The sequence below is a fragment of the Meleagris gallopavo genome, chromosome 20 (genome assembly GCF_905368555.1).
Source record: "Meleagris gallopavo chromosome 20, MGAL_WU_HG_1.1, whole genome shotgun sequence".
In the NCBI taxonomy this organism is placed as follows: domain Eukaryota; kingdom Metazoa; phylum Chordata; class Aves; order Galliformes; family Phasianidae; genus Meleagris; species Meleagris gallopavo.
Window position 1 is genome coordinate 5,857,669 of NC_139423.1, and position 17,077 is coordinate 5,874,745.

The 17,077-nt window shown below is 57.3% G+C and overlaps 1 protein-coding gene across 5 annotated transcripts in view; it reads left to right on the top strand.

Annotated features, from left to right (window-relative positions):
* Nucleotides 1–17,077, top strand: part of SDK2 (sidekick cell adhesion molecule 2) — a 42,157-nt gene that overhangs the window by 5,250 nt on the left and 19,830 nt on the right. For 4 of the 5 annotated variants that reach the window (XM_085240048.1, XM_010721482.4, XM_085240049.1 and 1 more), the window contains exon 2: nt 10,358–10,517. In XM_085240048.1, coding sequence (XP_085096174.1) covers nt 10,358–10,517 — 160 coding nt within the window. Of the gene's footprint in view, nt 1–10,357; nt 10,518–15,869; nt 15,994–17,077 lie in introns of those variants that run through there. The other variant, XM_085240051.1, reaches the window with a different exon arrangement.

The window sequence follows — 17,077 nt, forward strand, 5'->3', positions numbered from 1 at the left end:
CTGGCCAGGCTGGTGTCCCGCTGCCTTGCTGCTGGGGTTGGGCTGTGCTGCCCAACACGGGCACACGTGAGCAGCTCCGTCGCCTCTCATCAATCACTGCCACCCGCACAGCGGTGCCGGGGCCCCCGGTGGAGGGAAACCTTGATGGGTTTGACCATTAACAGAAAGAAACCGCTGAGCTAATTTTAGCCCCCTGAGCTAATTGCTTTGTGTGCTGCTGGGTGAGGTGAAAACCTGTGAGTCCTCAGCTATCACCTTGAGCCCTTCTGGCTGCATGCTGATGGTGATGCCTGGCTTCTGATATGGTCAGTTGTGGGGATGCTGATCCCTGCGGGGATGCTGGAGTTGATGCAGGAAGTCGGGTGCTGGGGGGCCTGGCAGGGTCCTGTCACCCCTGGTTTGCATGGACGAGGGTCCTTGGGCCTCTTTGGGAGGGTATGGGGCACTCTGGTTGTCCCGTGCAGACTGGGTATCCAGGGCCACATGGCAGAGTGCCCAGCACTCAGCAGCATTACCGTATCCATGACTCACAACAGGTTGATGAAGGCAAATACTATTTTTAGAACCTTTTAATTGATTGGGGCATGCGTGCCGACTCCTGGGCATGCAAATTGTTCCAACCAACGGGCGTTTCCTCAGAGTGAGCTTGGAGCCAAGGGCACCCTTGTTCACCTGTCCCACATGTGTAGGGCTGGGCTGGCTGGAGGAGCCTGTTCCCTGCATCCCCTGTCCCCTGCCCGCTGTGCCTCCGCTGTGTTCCTGGGGTCAGCTCCTGGCTTGCTGAATGTAGGAAATTGGGCTGAATCTTGGCCAAGTGCTCTCTTTTAATGGGGTTTTATAGTGTCATTGCCATCTCCTCATTTGTTGCCCTCCTTCCAGGAACTGCGTTTTCCCAGCAGGGAAAAATTGAGCATGGGGATCCTCTGGTGACATCCTTGGGCTATGAGGGGACCCCCTGGAATTTCTTCTCTTCTTCCTCACCTGGACTTGGACCACAGGGTCAGACCGAGGGTCCTTGGTGAAGGCAGAGGGGCACAGGTGCAGCTGGGTGCAGGGGATGGAGGTGGGATGGAGCGGGTGTGGGGATGCTGCCGGATGCGTGGCCGAGTGCTGGGCTGTGATGGATGGAGGGGGCTGGGGCAGCGGCAGGGATACAATAGCTCTGGTTTCAGCAACCCGCCTCCTGAATGCCTGAAAAACAGCTGATGGCCATGAAGGGGGATGAAATGGGATTAGCTGCTGTTTCCAAAGGGAGCGTGTCCTGCCGAGCCAGACAATGTGCCCGCTGTCCCCTGCTGCGTGCCTCAGTGCTCCACCCTGGTGTGAGCTCCCCAGGGCTGGGGTGGGTGTACCCAATGCCTTTGGGGTATCCACCACAGCACTGTGCCCCAATGGGGTGGAGCAGGATTGGGGTTCAGCCTGCCCAGAGCATCCCAGAGGGATGATGTCTTGTGGACCAGGGGACCTCAAACTGTCTGTTTTGGGATGGCAGGAGCTGGGATGATCCCATCCCAACAACGGTGATGCTCGGTCCCCAGAATGAAAAAGCAAAGCTGGTGGTGTGAGGTGCTTTGTGGGGCGGGTAGCTGCACATTCCCGAGGTGTGGGACTGCAGATGCCATGGGGCTGGGTGCAGGGATGTGGGGCACAGAGGGCACCAGGGGCAGAACCTCATGGCCCCATCTGCAGCGCTGCCGGGGCGCGTGTGTGCAACGCCGCGCTCGGTGGAGTGCACTGATGTTTATTTTGATAATGAGTTCTCAATGCACTCGTAAACTAATAAAATCAACTCATTAGGGTGGTATGTTTAATTCAAAGCTGTGCTGTTGGGAGGACCCTCCCTGCCGGCTGCCAGGAGGCGAGGAGCACCCGGCCCCTTTCTGCACAGAGTGGAAGGCAATGGGTGCCTTCATCTCCCCATGTTCTCCCTTTTGCTGGCTTGCAAAGGGCTGGGGGTGTGATGGCAGAGGGCTGAGCTGTGCAGTGGAGGGTGGAAATAAGGCTCGTGCTGTGCATAGGGGAAATAAGCACTCCACCTGGGGCTGTGGCAGAGCTGCTCGCTTGGCTTCTCCCCATAAGCTGCATGTCAGGCTGGGCGCTGCTGGGATCGCTGGGCTGCCTGCAAAAGCCCCTCCAGCCAGGAGAGCCACAAGTGTGTAAATAAGTGCAATAAGCAGCATTCGCTTCCCTGCCCTGGAAATGCAGGGCATTGGTGGGGGGGTGGCTGGGCTGTGGCCGTTCCTAACCATCATCTTTGAATGAAGGAGGGAAGTAAAGCTTTGGAAAAGCAAAGCTTTTTCCTAGGGGGAAAAAAAGAAGTCTGTTTGCAGTCATGCTGCAGCTATTTGTGTTTAAAGTGAGCAATGCAATGACTAATTAATACTTTGGGAAAAGGAAAAAAAAAAAAGATGTCCAGGCAACACCCTAGTGCATCTGTGCCTGCCTGTCCCCTCTGTGCAGTGCCAATAGGGACAAAGATGGGGATGGGGCACTTTGGCCATTGTTGCTGTTGATACGGATTTCGGGTGGCAGTGTCCCGCTCTGTGGGGTGCAGGGGGGGCCAGGAGCTGGCACAGCATTTTCCATCCTGTGAGGTTGGCGGCTGAATGATGTCAGTGCCCTGGGAAAGGCTGAGTGGGGTTTTTCTTGTGGTTTCTGCCTTCTGTTTTTCTTTCCCCCGTCGTATTTTTTCCGTTGGGAAATGCCACCTCGGTGAGATTCTCGCGGTGAGCCTGCTGAGTGTCTGTCTGTCTGTGAGGGTGTTTGCAGGGCGAGCGCTGCGCTGTGCATCCTGTATGGCTGGGGGGGTCAGGGACACCCCTTGTGGCAGTAACACTCCATACGCTGCAGAGCCCAGGGCTGTGGTTGCCCTCCAGGAACAACCAGAGGATGCACTCCCTGTGCCCCGTGGGGCTGAATCCAGCCTGCAGCCGTGCTGATCTGCATTGGGCTTGTGTGCTGCCCATCCCACATGGGATGTGCCCATCCTTTTCTTCCTAGCTGTTCTGGAGCTGCTCCTGGGGAGCCGGCCGTGCTGTGTTGAGTCACTCCCTGGGTGTCCGTGACTCACAGCACTGACCCAGATACGGAGGAGCTGTGCAATCGCAGCGTCAGGAGGATTTGTGGCCTTGCAAGGAGTTTGCTGGGGAAGGAGTTTTGACTGCTTTTGAGAGATCCCCAGCTAGGAACAAGGCTGTGTCACGCACCCCCGTGTGCTGTGCTCAGTGTCACAGCGGCTCGGTGCCATCCAGCTCTGCCCCAGGAGCTGGGCATCCCCAGCTTGAACCCCTGGGCTGGGGGGGCTGCGGTGTCCCCATCCCCTCACTGAGCTCCGGCACCCTGGGGACCATGGCAGGAATGGCACCAATCTGCTGTAGTGACAGATGCAGAGGAATGTGCGGCCAAAGCGGGGAAGGGACACTTGGAGGTGACTTCTGTGCTGATGCAGGCTGACAGGGCAGCTGGATAGGAGTGCTGACGTGGCCGTGGGGATGCAGGGGGTGCTGGCACGTGCTGGGCACCTTTTGCTGGGATTGTGGGCACAGAGCGGTGTGCAGGGGGAAGGGGATGCTGCCGTCCAGTGGGGACCAGCTTGGCTCTGCCATGTGCAGGGGGGCCGGCACTGGAGTCCAAATGTTTGGTGCCATGTGATGGGCTCCGTGCTTTTGGGGCCAGGGTGTGTAGATTTGGGACTGGGATCAAGGCCAAGCACTGGGGCTTGTGCACATGGAGTTGTGCAGCGTTTTGGAGCACAAAGCTCTGTTTGTTACCCCCCCAGGCTCATGGGCTGGGAGTGCACAACGGTGCCATGTGTGCGCTGTGTTTGGGGTTCCCGTGGGGGGAAATGTTATTTTTTCCATCCAGAGCTGCCGGTCCGGGCGGGCAGAGGGTGGGTGTGTGAGGAGGGCAGGCAGGGACGGGCACACAGCCGTGCTCTGTTCCTCGCCGTGGGGCTGGATGACGTGCTGTGCTGCTCCCTGGGCAGGGCTCACAGCTCTGGGAACATTTGGGGCTTTACCTGAGCCACGTGTGCACCAAAGTTCTGGGTCCCCGTTGCTGTAGGGGCAGTGAGGGCTGTCCCTAGCTGCTGTCTGTGCACAGAGCGTGGGGAGCTGAGGGGCAGTGGTGGCACTGGGCAGAGAGGTGGTGTGGGGAGGAGGGGATGTGGACTGAGAGCTGTGTGGGGCTTGGAGAGGTGATCCTAAGGTGAGATGTGGCTTTGTCTCTAGTGCTGCTGCTGGAAGAAGAGGGATCCTGAGCAGGCAGCGTGGTGCTGCAGGGTGTGCTGTCCCTTGTCCCCATGTCCCTCATCCCCAAGGGGCTGTGCCCTGTCCCCAGTGGGGCTCATGAGGCCACTGACCCCCTGCAGCCCGCTGAGCCTGGCTGCGGAAGAGTAGCTTGTTATGGAGCCATCCTGCTTTTAATTAACAAATTAAAATCCTCGTTAACAATCCAGCCCCAGGGCTGTTGGAGGCTGGGAGAAGCTGGAGCGTTTGTTATGGAAACAGCAGTTAATTAACAAATAAATAAATAAGTGTGGGCCTGGAGACAGATGCAGGAAGAGGGAGATGGGGGTGGCAGTGTGGTCAGGAGGTCCCCCTGGCATGGCTGGAGGTGGGCACCCATCCATCTGTCTGTCCTGGGGGTGCCATGGCCCCTCTGGGCAGCATTGGAACTGCAGGAGCAAGGGGTTGGGTCGTGCCCCGTGCTGGCTGTGCCATACTGGCTCTGTCCCCATGCTGTGCCAGTAGGACTTCATGGAGCCCTCTCTCACCATCACAGCCCCTCCGTGCCTCAGGGCTGATGGGGGGAAGCTGCAGTGGAAACAGATGAAAGATGACACGGGCACAACTGCTGTGCACTTGCAGGTGCCATTGGTGCTGCTGCGGGATCGTGTGATGAAACCCCTTTGTGTGTCTCCAGGGGTGGCTGTGTGGGGTTGTGACCCCACTGCCTGCCTGTCCTGGGGCCCTGTGGGGATTCTGCATGGGGAGAGAGGAGGTGGCAGAGCCTCTGGCCCTCCCACAGCATCACCTTTCTGAAGGCTTAAGGGAAGGAACCACTTTTAAAGCAAATCCTGCTGCCGATGTCAGGGGGTGGGAGCTGTGCTCTGCTCTGCAGCCGCTCCAGGTCTGCCTCGCACCTAATCCAGTTAGCACACCTCTGCAATCCGCTTATGGCATGTACAAAACCCCAAAATCTCCTCTGAGGGGATGCTCTGTCGGCTCCTGGCTGGGCATGGGAGGTGGCACTGGGATGGTTCCAGGTCATGCTGGCTGTGGTGTAGTTTTAGGGAGCAGGGCAATGGCAGCAAGTCTAGGAAGGAGTTGCAATTAATAGTTCTAGTGTGGAAGAACAGCTGTTGAGCACCAATATTGGGTCCTCCCTCACTCTGCCATGCTCAGAGATACCTCCATAGGTACCCCTGAGTGAAAGGGTAGAGCTGGGGGCTCACTGGGACTCCTAGGGGACATGGGGGATGTGGCCAGCAGGTAGGATACTGACCTATGCCACGTGCTTGCTGCTGTTTGGGGCTCCACGTGCAGAAGCAGAACCTTGGGGTGCAGTGAGAAAGGAAACTCTAGAGAGAGATGTGTGGGACTGGAGGGGGGGAGTGTGGCCCTTAGCAATTTTGGGGTCTGGGGGACAGGAGGAACGAGGCTGTGCAGTGTGCTGCATGCTTGCAGGACCCAAGAGTGGCTGAGCTCCTGAGAAGTGGCTGTGCCACCTCCTCCGTGTCCCTTTACCCAGCAGAACTTCCCTTGGCTCCCGCCACAGCCTTACACCACAGGGAGCTCCGAGCCCTGCGCTCTTTAAATAATGCAGGTAGGTGAGTGCCATCCGCCGGGGCTGCGGATAAACACAGTAAATGGCTGAGAAATGGAGCGTGCCTTTGGGGAGCAACCTCTGCGTTCCGCTCAGCCGCCCCATCCCTCCCTGCATCCCGCGTGGCCTGCAAGCGGACGGGGACGTGGGGGGGAGGATGGAGCGGAGCTGCAGTTTCTGTTGGAGCATTGGAAATTGCATTTCACGGCCGAGTGGGCTGGGATACCAACTCCTGCACCGCACGCCGGGCGCTCGGAGAGGAGATAAGATTTGATTAAGAAGGCCGCTATTAATTTATGGCAAGTACACTCATGATAGCGGAGAGGTTGCTTTTAATTAATAGCCAGAAGGAGATTTATAAAGCTCTTGGTCTCAGCGGGGGGAGAAGGGGAGGGAGGGAGAACGCAGGAAAAGGAAAGGAACAAAGTGAGTCGCGAGGATTAATGGACACATCTGCAATTATAAGGCGTTTTATTAGGAAAAAGGAAAAAAAAAAAAAAAAAAAATGTTAAAAACACCCCAAGGAACTGCACTGGGGCTGAGATGGGTGGGGGTGGGGGGGTTCTGGGCATGGGGTCGTAGGATGATGTGAACTAACTGCAGCCTGGTGCTTTGGGGCACCCAGACCCTTCGCTGGTGGCTTTTGGGACAAATCAGCGTTCACCAGGTGGGTGAAATGAAGGCTGTGCTGTGCCGGGGGTGGCACAGGGTCAGTGTCCCCGTGGGTGAGTGGTGCTCTGTGGGTGTGCATCCTCCACTCCTGCATCAGAGCCTGGTGGCTCTGCCCCATCCCCGAATCTGGTGATTCAGTGGGAAAGCTGACAATGAGGGATGGTGCTGGGGCACAGCTCGGTGAGGGGGCCCATTTTGTCCCCAGCCCTTCATCCACAGCTCCATGGCACGGGCGCGCCGAGCTCCGCATCTCCCCAGGTGCCGGCAGCGCTCGGCATTTCAATTCCATATTTGCTTTTTATCAAGGGGAAGAGGCCTCGTCTCAGGAATACTAATGCTCCCGGCAGCACGGGGAGTGTTGCTCATCTACCAGCACCTGCTGGCACTGCGTGGTCACCACCGCCGTCCCAGGAGGTGGCTGCAGTGGGGACGTGCGTTGGCGGGGATGGGCTCCATAGTGCGCCCTATGGGAGCAGCGGGTCAGGGGGCAGCTGTGGGGCCACTGGTGATGGCGTGGACCGGTCCCACAGCTGGGAGCACCGCACGGCCCCACGCGTGTCACCCGTGGGTGCTGTGTGTTGGGGCAGTGTGGTGTTAACCCCTTCCGTGCCTCCTCAATCCATCCCCCCTGCATCCCCCAGCCCCAGATGCAGAGCGGCTGCTGGGAAGCTGCGCCGCCGATGCGTTACACAAATGAATAATAAAAACAAAGGAAAATTACCCTCTTTATTGAAACTCGTTTTATGAATAAAACAATTATTCTGGTAATTGAAAAAATGTGTCGTTAAATTAAATGCAGTGGTTCCTATTAAAATTTTAGTGGATTTCTTCTTCTCCGTTTCTTTTTTTTCCCCCTCTTCTCCTTTCCCCCTCCCTCCCCTGCCTCCGCTGGCGGCTAAAGGCTGGTAATTATAGCAGAGGGTTTTGCTTTCTCTTTATTGTTTTTTAATCTCCTCGTGCTGCGTAGCACCGGTGATAGTCTGATGCAGAAGAGATTGAGCTCCATCTCACCCTTGCTTGGGGGGGAGCACTGGGGGATGGAGGAGGGCTGTGCAGTGGCACTGCCAGGCAGAGACACCCCAGGAGGAATTAGGGACCCCCAGGGCTTGGCTAGTGCCAGGGCTGGTGGTGTCAACCCTGCAAAAGGGAATGGGGATGCGGCCCTTCCCACCCCCCCAGTATGGTTTTGGGGTGTCCCTAAGGCTGTGTGATGAGCAAGGATGGATTCAGGTGCACCCAGCTGTGCCTTACCCTGATTAATGGTAATTAGCAGGAAACAGGCGCTGAGCTGATCAGCTTCTGATTAATGTGCCAGGGAGGGGAGCAGCTTGGTGTCCCCGAGGGGCAGCGAGGTGGTGGCCCTGTGCTGAACCCAGGAACTGAGGGGGGCTGCAGCGCCCTTGGCAGGGCTTCAGGCTGGGTTCCTCATGGGCTTAAACCTCTCGTTCCTTCCCATCAAGAGGGATTTAGAGCTGGGGGAGATGCTCAGATCCCAGCTTATCCATTACGCCCTGGTATTAGGATCCATTACTGCTCTTCTGGTGAAGCTGGGGGCCTCTGCCCTATATCCACAAGCCCTCCCTGTGTTAATGCACCGGCTGTGGGCTCAGACCCAGCTCCCAGCGGTCATTATGTAAATAAAGTGCAGGGGCAAAGATTTTGATCCCATTAGGTTGGATTAGTGCCTTGCGAGGCCTTGGCATTAAAATGTCAGCGGCAGTGAAGGGAGAGAGCAAGAAGAAGTGAGCTGGGTCACCTCTCTTCCCCTTCCTGCCCTCCTTCCCTGTTACCAGCACTTGGCATCCCATTATCCCATCCATCACCACCGGTGGTTCGGATGAAGACAGCACTGCCGATCTCCCTCCTCTGTGCTGCAGGATGGGAACGTGCAGTTAGGTGGAGCTCTCAGTGTGGAAGGGACTGAGAGGGGCTGTGCTGGGCTGGCATGGCATGGCATGGCATGGCATGGCACCTCGGTGGTGGTCTCAGGGAGCTGAGCATGTGCCCATGCCACCGCCAGATGTGTGCAGATGTTCCCGGGGCCACTTCTCCCTCTCGCCTGTGTTTGGAAAGTGATGAATTTCTGCACCAACTAATTAGTCTCTAATTAGCGAGTGGTGTGTAAACAGTCACAACAGATGGGAGAAAAAAGAATTAGCAGTAATGACCCTTTGGTCAGGGGGACGTGGCTGTCATACCCCAGGAGTGCTCCACCATATCCAGGACCCAGCTGCCTCCGCTCTGTGCTGGTGTTGAGGCTGTAGGTGCCCACGTGTCCCATGCTGGGACCTCACCACAGCCCATGCACGGGAAATTTCCACTCCTCCTGCTGCCCCCGGTCCCTGTGCCAGGGCACAGCGGGCACTGTGGGCACGGATGCCCTTGTCATGCAGCAGGCAACATGCAGGCAATGCGTGGCTGCTGGGGGGGGACGGGAGCTGCTCCGTCCGAGGCGGCGGCGTTGACCTTCGTGGGTGGATAACGATTGCATGATCAATAGCAGAATTAGGAGACACCGCCTCCTCTGCACCGCTTTTCACCCTTTAATGCAGAACAGATGGCTCAGATGCTTCAAAGCGAGAGGAGACTTAGCTGCTTAAAATCAAATTAGGATCTATGCAAACAGCGCGCCGGCCCTGGGGAAGGTGCACTGGGAGCACTGTGCTGTGCCTGGCTCTGCAACACCACCACATCGGGCATGGCACAGCACAGAGTTGGTGCTGTGGTGGGGGTGGGGGTTACATGGCAGCACAGCCCCACAGCCGGGTGTTCTTCCCATGAGGGCTGTGCCTGTAGGTTGGGTCCTATCGCCGTGGTCCTACAGCTGCAGTGATGCAGTGGGATCCAACGTGGGTGAGGCCCTGGAGCTGCAAGCTGAGCTTCTCTGCAGCTTGACCAGGACATGTGGGCACCCCCGAGCACGTGTTCCTGCATGGACACAGCTCCCGCACCAAGGTGCACATGTGCATCCCTGCAAGCCTGGCTCTGCCCCCTGCAATGTGTAGGGCAGGGTCGGGGCTGCTGTGGAGTTCAGCCCTGATACATGTCCAGAGGGCAGTGGGAAAGGAGCAGCCCCTGCCAACCTGAGCACTGCTGTCAGGCAGGAGGGTGAAATGAAGGAGGAGAGGGAATGGGCTGCCCCCAAGGAAAGCGATGGGGTGTGGAGCCTCTGAGCTCCTGCAGAGCCCAACCCCATTGAGGGGAGGTGGGCTGAGCCCCATATCCCACTCCTGGGCACCCTGGGGCCAGTGCTGCTGTGCTGCCAGCTCACGGTGTGCAGTGCCTGGACTGGAATGCAGCCTGTGCACACAAGAAAGCAGAGCCTGGCCCCGAAGTAAAAACCCGAAGCTGTGATTGAAAGCGCACTTGAAAGCTGCTGGGGAATATGAATGTGTCTTTGAAGTAAAAGGGCCTCCATTTGTTAAGCAGAAAATGGAGCTGTGTGTTTCGATTTATAGTTTTACTTAGCAAATAAAACAGGAGACGAGTAAGTGTTTATGTCTTGCTCTGCTCCCAGCCCCTCCGCCCTGTCCCCCCCCACCTCGAGTTAAAAGCTCCGTGCTTCTGAAGCGCTACAAAGGCAGCCAGGAATAAAGCAAAGAAAGCAGCTTAGACAAACCCTAGATGGGCTAAGCTGGTGTCGATAGGCTCGGGAAATGGCTGGGCTGGGCAGCGGCCAGGTGCAAGGGGTCTCTGGGCCGGGAGCTGCACTGGGGGGAGCACAAAGGGGGCATAAACTGGGATCCCCCATCGCTCAGGGCTGCTGGAATAATCCTACACCTGAGAAGACGGGGTTGGGGTCCTGCTGCTGCACTGCTGTGGGGCAGCTCTGACCCCTCTCCCTTCTCTCTCCTTGCAGATGATGTGTCCCCATACTTTAAGACGGAGCCGGTGCGCAGCCAGGTCCACCTGGAGGGGAACCGCTTGGTGCTGACATGCATGGCGGAGGGCAGCTGGCCTCTGGAGTTCAAGTGGCTGCACAACAGCCGGGAGCTGACCAAGTTCTCCCTGGAGTACCGGTGAGTGCCCACCCGGGGATGCTCTTGGTTGGGGGTGTGCGTGGGAACCGTCCCACCCCCGTGCTGGGGGCTCATCCTGTGCCCTATGCTGGGCCCCATCACTGCTGCATGGAGACGTGTTGGTGGCACAAGGGCAGCGCGGAGGCAGGAGCAGCAGATTAGCATGCCGGGAGCTGCCTGCTCTGTTTGGAGAGCAAACGGCAGCGGAGCCATGGATTTAAGCGGGTCAACATTGAGAGGAGGCATTTGTACAGCTCAGGATTAACGCCGGGCACAGATCATGTCCCACCTGCCCCATCCAGCCCCAGGCACTGACCGATCCCCCTGCCAGCTCCGCACCACAGCCCATGTCAGATTTGCCTTGAAATTGTGCTGGGCACCTCTCGCCGTCTCTTCTGAGTGTGTGTCATCCTCTCTGTTTTAATCAATAATTCAGCCCAAGACAAGCCATTCCCCATTTAAAGGCGTTGAATCCGAAGGCTTCGTGTTGCTGTAGCAACGCGGGGCTGCTCCGGGATGCCAGGAATGCAGACAATGTGGCTGGGTGATGTCCCCTCCCCAGAGCTGGGTGCCACACTCGAGACATTACTGTGGTAGCTGTGGGTCCTGGAGACCCCATGGGTGTCCCCACTGAGTCCAGCAGCTGCACCTCAGCGGTGCCCCAACACCTTGGCTGACTCCCATGGGTGCTCACCCTGATGCTGGGTGCCCAATGGCACCGTAGACAGATCCCTTGTCCTTCACCCTGCTGAGCCCCGTGATGTCAACAGCCCAGTGGGGGTGATGCAAGGTGTTATGGGGTTCAGTGGGGTTGTGGGAGTGGGGTGGTGGAGATGCAGACCCCATGCAGGGAGTTGCCCCAGCGTGTGCCCATGTCCCCACATTGGCCTGGGATGGCCCAGACCCTGCATGCCCCGGTCCCCTGGTCAAGGTGACTGCCATCCCCTGAGCCCTCTGCCTCCAGCTCCAGCTCACAGCCAGAAAGGATTAAGGAACGAAGCGAGAAAACAAGCAAACACACGAGGAAAACCCAAACAAACCGAGCTGCCGAGCTGCAGCTAATGAAGCAAATGGGCTCTATGCAAATCACTGCCTGGCTCTCACCCGGCTGTGCCACGGCAGGGACGCAACCTGCCGGCATCGGCTTAACTCAGCACGGCGTGTGCTGCCTGTCCACAGCTCTCTGAGGGGATTTCGTGTGTCGAGAGGAGACTTTGGATGCCTTGTCTGCAATTGAAGGCTGCCGGTGAGGAAGGCAAAGGACCAAAATTAGTTATGATGGGCATAAATTGAATTTTAATAGAGATGTAGGTGGCGCAGAGCCAGCCTGCTCAGGCAGTGGGAAGGTGGTAATTAAAAGTTAACGAGTTTAGAAACAGAGTAATCCTTGGAGAGGGGTGAGCTGGGGCTGATGGCTTGGAATGTGGAATGGATGCTGGGGCTGGGGGTACCTTGGTGGTGTGGGGTGCAGCCAACACCTCACATGGGACTGGCACATACCCACATGTCCCTGCTCCGTGGGACGACCCCAGGACCCATAGCAGCTCACACCTTCTTGCCAGCAAGGCCGCTCACCCAGGGAGCCACGCTTCCTGGCCAGGGCAGTGTGTCATTGAGCCTTCAGCCTCAGCATCCTCCCTGCTCCTCCTCGCATCCCTTCCTGCAGCAGTGCATCCCGGCTGCACCTCCAGCTGCTCCCAGCCCTGCGCTTTTTACATGTTTTCCCATTTTGCCCCTTCTAGCCGTTTTCCCAGGAGCTGGGGCTCATACCCCCTCCACTCCATGAGCTGCCCCTGTCGGTCTGTTCGCCTGGACGAGCTTGCTCCCACGTTGTAAGGCGAGGAGCTGCTCTCTCCCAATTTGGCAGCGTGTTTCCATAGCAACTGCCCTTTCCTTCCCGCAGCAATTCAGCCGCCAGCTTGCGACGGGAGCGACTCGTTGGCGTGTGGTGAAGGGCAGGTGGGGAATAGGCTCTGCAGGTCCCTGGTGCTGGGCCAGCAAAGGACAAGGGCATCCCTCCGTGTGCGGGTGGAGCTGTCTTGCTGAGGAGTATCCTGTAGGAGCACGAGGGATCTGGGACCAGCTGGCTCTGTGCGTGCATGGAGCCACCCCTCACTTGGGAGCATCCCTGGGGACCGTGTGTGTGTGAAGCCGTCCCCTCCTGGGAGCATCCCTGGGGACTGCAAGCAGTTGGGGATTGCAGGGTGGTGGGAGCCAGGCTGGTTCTGTGTGTGCATGGAGCCGTCTCCTCGGGAGCATCTCTGGGGACCAGAGGCAAGAGGGGATCACAAGGTAATGGGGACTCTGCACGCACAGAGCCATCTCCTGTGGGAACATCCCTGGAAGCTGTAGGGAGGCTTGGGACCCTCCTGGCTCCACGTGCAAGCAGATCTGCAACCCCCTTGGGAGCACCTCCAGAGGACAGTATGCATGCATAGTGCTGTCCCCTCCTCGGGAGCATCGCTGGGGACTGGAGATCAGCAGTGCCACCCCCACTTACATCCTCCATCCATGGGATGTGTGGCGGTGGCTCTGCCATGGGACCCAATGCCCGGGCACCACAGAGTGGGCCCATCCCTTATGCTCTGCTCCCGTGCCCTGGCACTGCACTCTCCAGGGCCATCTCTGTTTCGCACCATTGCTCTGGTGCTGGGCTCTCCCATGAGCTCTCTCCACAGCCTGACTTCTTCTCGTACCAGGAATCATAACATGCAAATCAGGCAGCTCGATGCCTTTAATGAAATCCTCCGAAGGAAAGCGTTTCTCTGGTGAATTGAGGATATTTATTTCTCACAGCAGAAATTTAACATGCAGATTAGTTAGGTCTGGTAATTCATCACATGAGATTGTCCTATTAAGGACTGCGTTGGGTCCTGCTGCCTTTGGAAATTGCCTTACACATAGATTACCTCTGGACAGACTCACATCCATGGAGAAGCATCTCCTATCAGCTCAATCAGCTCTCTTTCTTCTCCCCCGCATCCATCCATGCCTACGAGGAGCCCAGCAGCTCCAGAGCTGAGCCCAGAACCCTTTGCCAGGAGCTCAGAGCCCAGGAAAACGAAAATCCAGCTCTGACACATGCCAGCCTCAGCGCAGCGCTGCTCACCTCACTTCTCCAGCAAAACAACATCTGCACCACTGATGCTCCCAGTGCTCCCCTTGGGCAAAGCGCAGCCTCACGTCTCCTTGCCAGGATTCCCCCCCCAGCTCTGGACTGGTTTGCATGGTGAGGGCTGACCCAGGAGGGACAGATTCATCCCTCTGCAGATTCGTCCCTCTGACCCTTTGCTGGGTTGGGGTGGGTTGGGGTGTGTGTCCCTCAGGGATGCAGGGAGCGCAATGTGCTACAAACCCAGCTCACTGCCAACCTGTGTGGCCTTCAGGGGCTCCCAGTTATTTGAAAAATGTACTTTTGTAAAAGATAGAGCCAGGACCCCCCTACAAAGACACAGCCTGAGGCCACGCAGGGTGCTCTACTCCTGCCCCCCCATGCTGTGACACTGCCCACCAAAAGCACTTTGTTGGCTGCTGGGTGAGCTCTGTGCCAGCCCAGGTGTGAAACACAGCCTGGGGCACTAATTGCCATTCATTAATATAATTAACAAGAGTTGATGAGCAGAGGGGGGGGAGGTTGCAGGCAGGCTAAGTGAGTGCTGTATCCTGCTGTGTGTTGGGGCTGCTTGTATTGCTGTGGCATGGTGTGACAGGGCAGCATGGGGGGCAGGCTTGCTTGTGCCCCTGGGATGCAGGAGCTCCTTGTTAATTGGCTCAGGGCTCCAGCAGGGCCCATGGAAGCAGTGATTCATGGAGCCCTTGCGATTCCCTCACCTCAAGGAATCCCTTCTGGTGTGCAGTGAGATGGTGGCTCCAGCCACATGTATCCAAACAGAGCCCTCTCCGACTGGGAGCTAATTGAGATTCAATAACACGCTTAATGGGGGCTGATGAAATACTGGGGGTGTATTTAAGCTGTATTGAGCGGGAGCCCAGCTCAGGGTGAGGTGCTGGGGCACATGGCTTGGGCGCTGGGAGTCGTTAAACCTCTGCTAAGTGTGTTTAATGCTCACTTGACATTTCATTATCACACAGTAACTATTCAAATACATGTCCCCTCTAGAATTAATTAGTCGTTATACAGGATATTAATCAAAGGGGGCCGTGCCAGTGTGCTTCTATCCAAAATCTGATCCAGCTGTTGCTGTTACTGTGCTGCATTGGAGGAATTGCACAGATTTCTGTACTCTTCTGGCTTTAAATTTGATGGATCAAATCCTTTGGCTGGTGCTTTTCCCGGCCCCTCTCCACCCCCTCAATCTAATAATAATTCTGCAGTGTCAGCCCCACGCTTCTCAGCAACCCTACAATAATAGAGGCACAAGCATCAGCCAGGGCTGGGGCAGGGCTGTGCTGAAGTGTGGGGGCACTGTTAGCGACCCTACAATAACAAAGCAGTGTGCAGGGGAGCAGAGCAGGAAGCCTTTTGGGGCCCTGTGCCTGGGGTGTTGGTGCTGCCAATGCCTTGCCAGGGTTGTGGATGAGAGGGGCTGTGGCTTGTATCAGTTCTGTGCCACATGGGCACAGTAATGGGAAGATGGGGAGGGGTCCTTGCCCAGGCACCCATAGGAGGTGGGGGGCAGGGGGGTGTCTTTGGGGGTTGCTTATCCTTTGGGGTGCTCAGTGGCATCCCCTCTGTGGTGAGTGGGTGTGATTTCTGTGCCCTAGATTGAAAGCAGCTGCTTCTTTGGGATGTTTGCAGCTCTCATTCTGGATGGAGCCCCATGGGGGTTGGGAAGCTTCCATATGCACAGCTGAGCTGCTGATGGGAATGGCGCAGGCACCTCTGGGTTGCATAGATGGATGGAGAGGATGTGGTTTGTGATGTGATCCCATCCATCCACCCCATCCTCCTCCTGCTGCTGGCAGCTCTGCGGAGCCGTGGTCCCCTGGCATGTGGCTTCTGGCTTCAGGGCTCCTGGTGTGAGCGTGACGCAGCCGCCTCCTGACTGAGCCTTGAGACTGTGGCTGTTTGCCATCTCGGCATGTTTTGATGCGTGGGTCATTTCTTGCTTCAGAAGTGCTTTTCCCCATGCACAATGCCTTGTCAACCTCTGTCCTTAAAAGCAAAACAAACAAACACTGAAACAGAGGCGTCAGCAGCCAGGGATGCTCTGAGAGTGGGGCAGGACCTCTGTCCCAGACTGAACCCATGCAGCACATGCCTGTGGGCAGAGCAACTGGGTTAGGTCAGCTTTTGGGTGCTGCAACCCCCAGCTGGAATCAGGGGGGCTGTGCACCGCACCCTTTGTGCCTCCCTGCTCCTCCCACCCCGTGAGCAGCACAAATTCAATCCCTGCGGCCACGCTCACGGAAATTGCATCGGAGCGATGTGGGATGGAGGCTCTGCAGAAGCCAAGTGGCAGAGAACAAAGTCTCTGCTCACGTTGCTTAATAACTGCAGGCCAGACTGCGCCCGGTAATTGATTTCCTTTCTCTGGGCTATTTTCATCCGCTTAGGTGTGTGTGCAAAGCTGGTTGCTGTAATAGCTCCTCCAGCTCCAGCGGCACAGGGCCAGGGCTCTGCTAATTGGGCTCGTGGGGGAGAAGCCTCCCCGTGCCCATAGGGGAATGTGGTGCTGCAGAGGGGATGCGTCACATCGGAGGGTGCTGTGAGCATGGTGGGGGTGTGGAGGGAGGGCCAGGGGGTTCCGTACGTGGGGCTCATGTGGGCATCGGCTGCCGTCCGTCCGTCTGTCCGTCCGTGCGTGCGGTTGGGAGTCGCGGTGCGTGCGTGTGATTTATGGGCGAGGACAACACAAGGAGAGCGTGCCCATTATTTCTGGTGTCCACATCCGTTCCTGACAGCTCCCTGGAATTGAAATATCTTATTTAAAGCCTGCAGGGATCGTTTTAAATATCAGCCGTGACACTCAAGGACTTGTTCCCAAAGGGCATCCTCCCTTCTGGGTGGGGACGGGCAGTCCCTGGCACGCAGTGTGCCCTTTGCTGGGGCTGTGTGACCCCTCCACTCAACTCCCCCCCTCCCCATGTTCCCTTTTCACAAGAAGATGGGACCCCTCCAAATCCTGCCCTGTCCATGCCCGTATGGGTGGCAGTGTTGTGCTGGAGCTGCCACCACCACTATGCCTGGCAGTGGGGACACGGCTCTTCCCGGCAGGTTCACCCCTGAATGCCCACATCTCCCTTTCCACACCCAGATCCCATAGGCACTATCTCTGTGTGCAAACCCAGCCCGGCCCTGCTCCATAGCACAGCTGTCAAGGCATCCCCAAAGCATCCTGGGGCCAGAGCCCAGAACCCACAACTCCCATGTGCAATTCCTGCACATGGGGCAGGGGCTGAGCACCCACCCTGGCTTGGGGGTGGCCCCCATCCCAGCTCCCACACCAGGAGATCCCCAGCAGAGGAGACGTGTTCCTCATGCCTTATGAAAGTTTAATTTACGCTCTGTTATCAAAAGAACAAACAAAGCTCTGCTGCAACAGCCTGCGGCGTGCTTTAATGCAAGATTGGATTTCGGGCGAGGAGAGTTGGAGCTC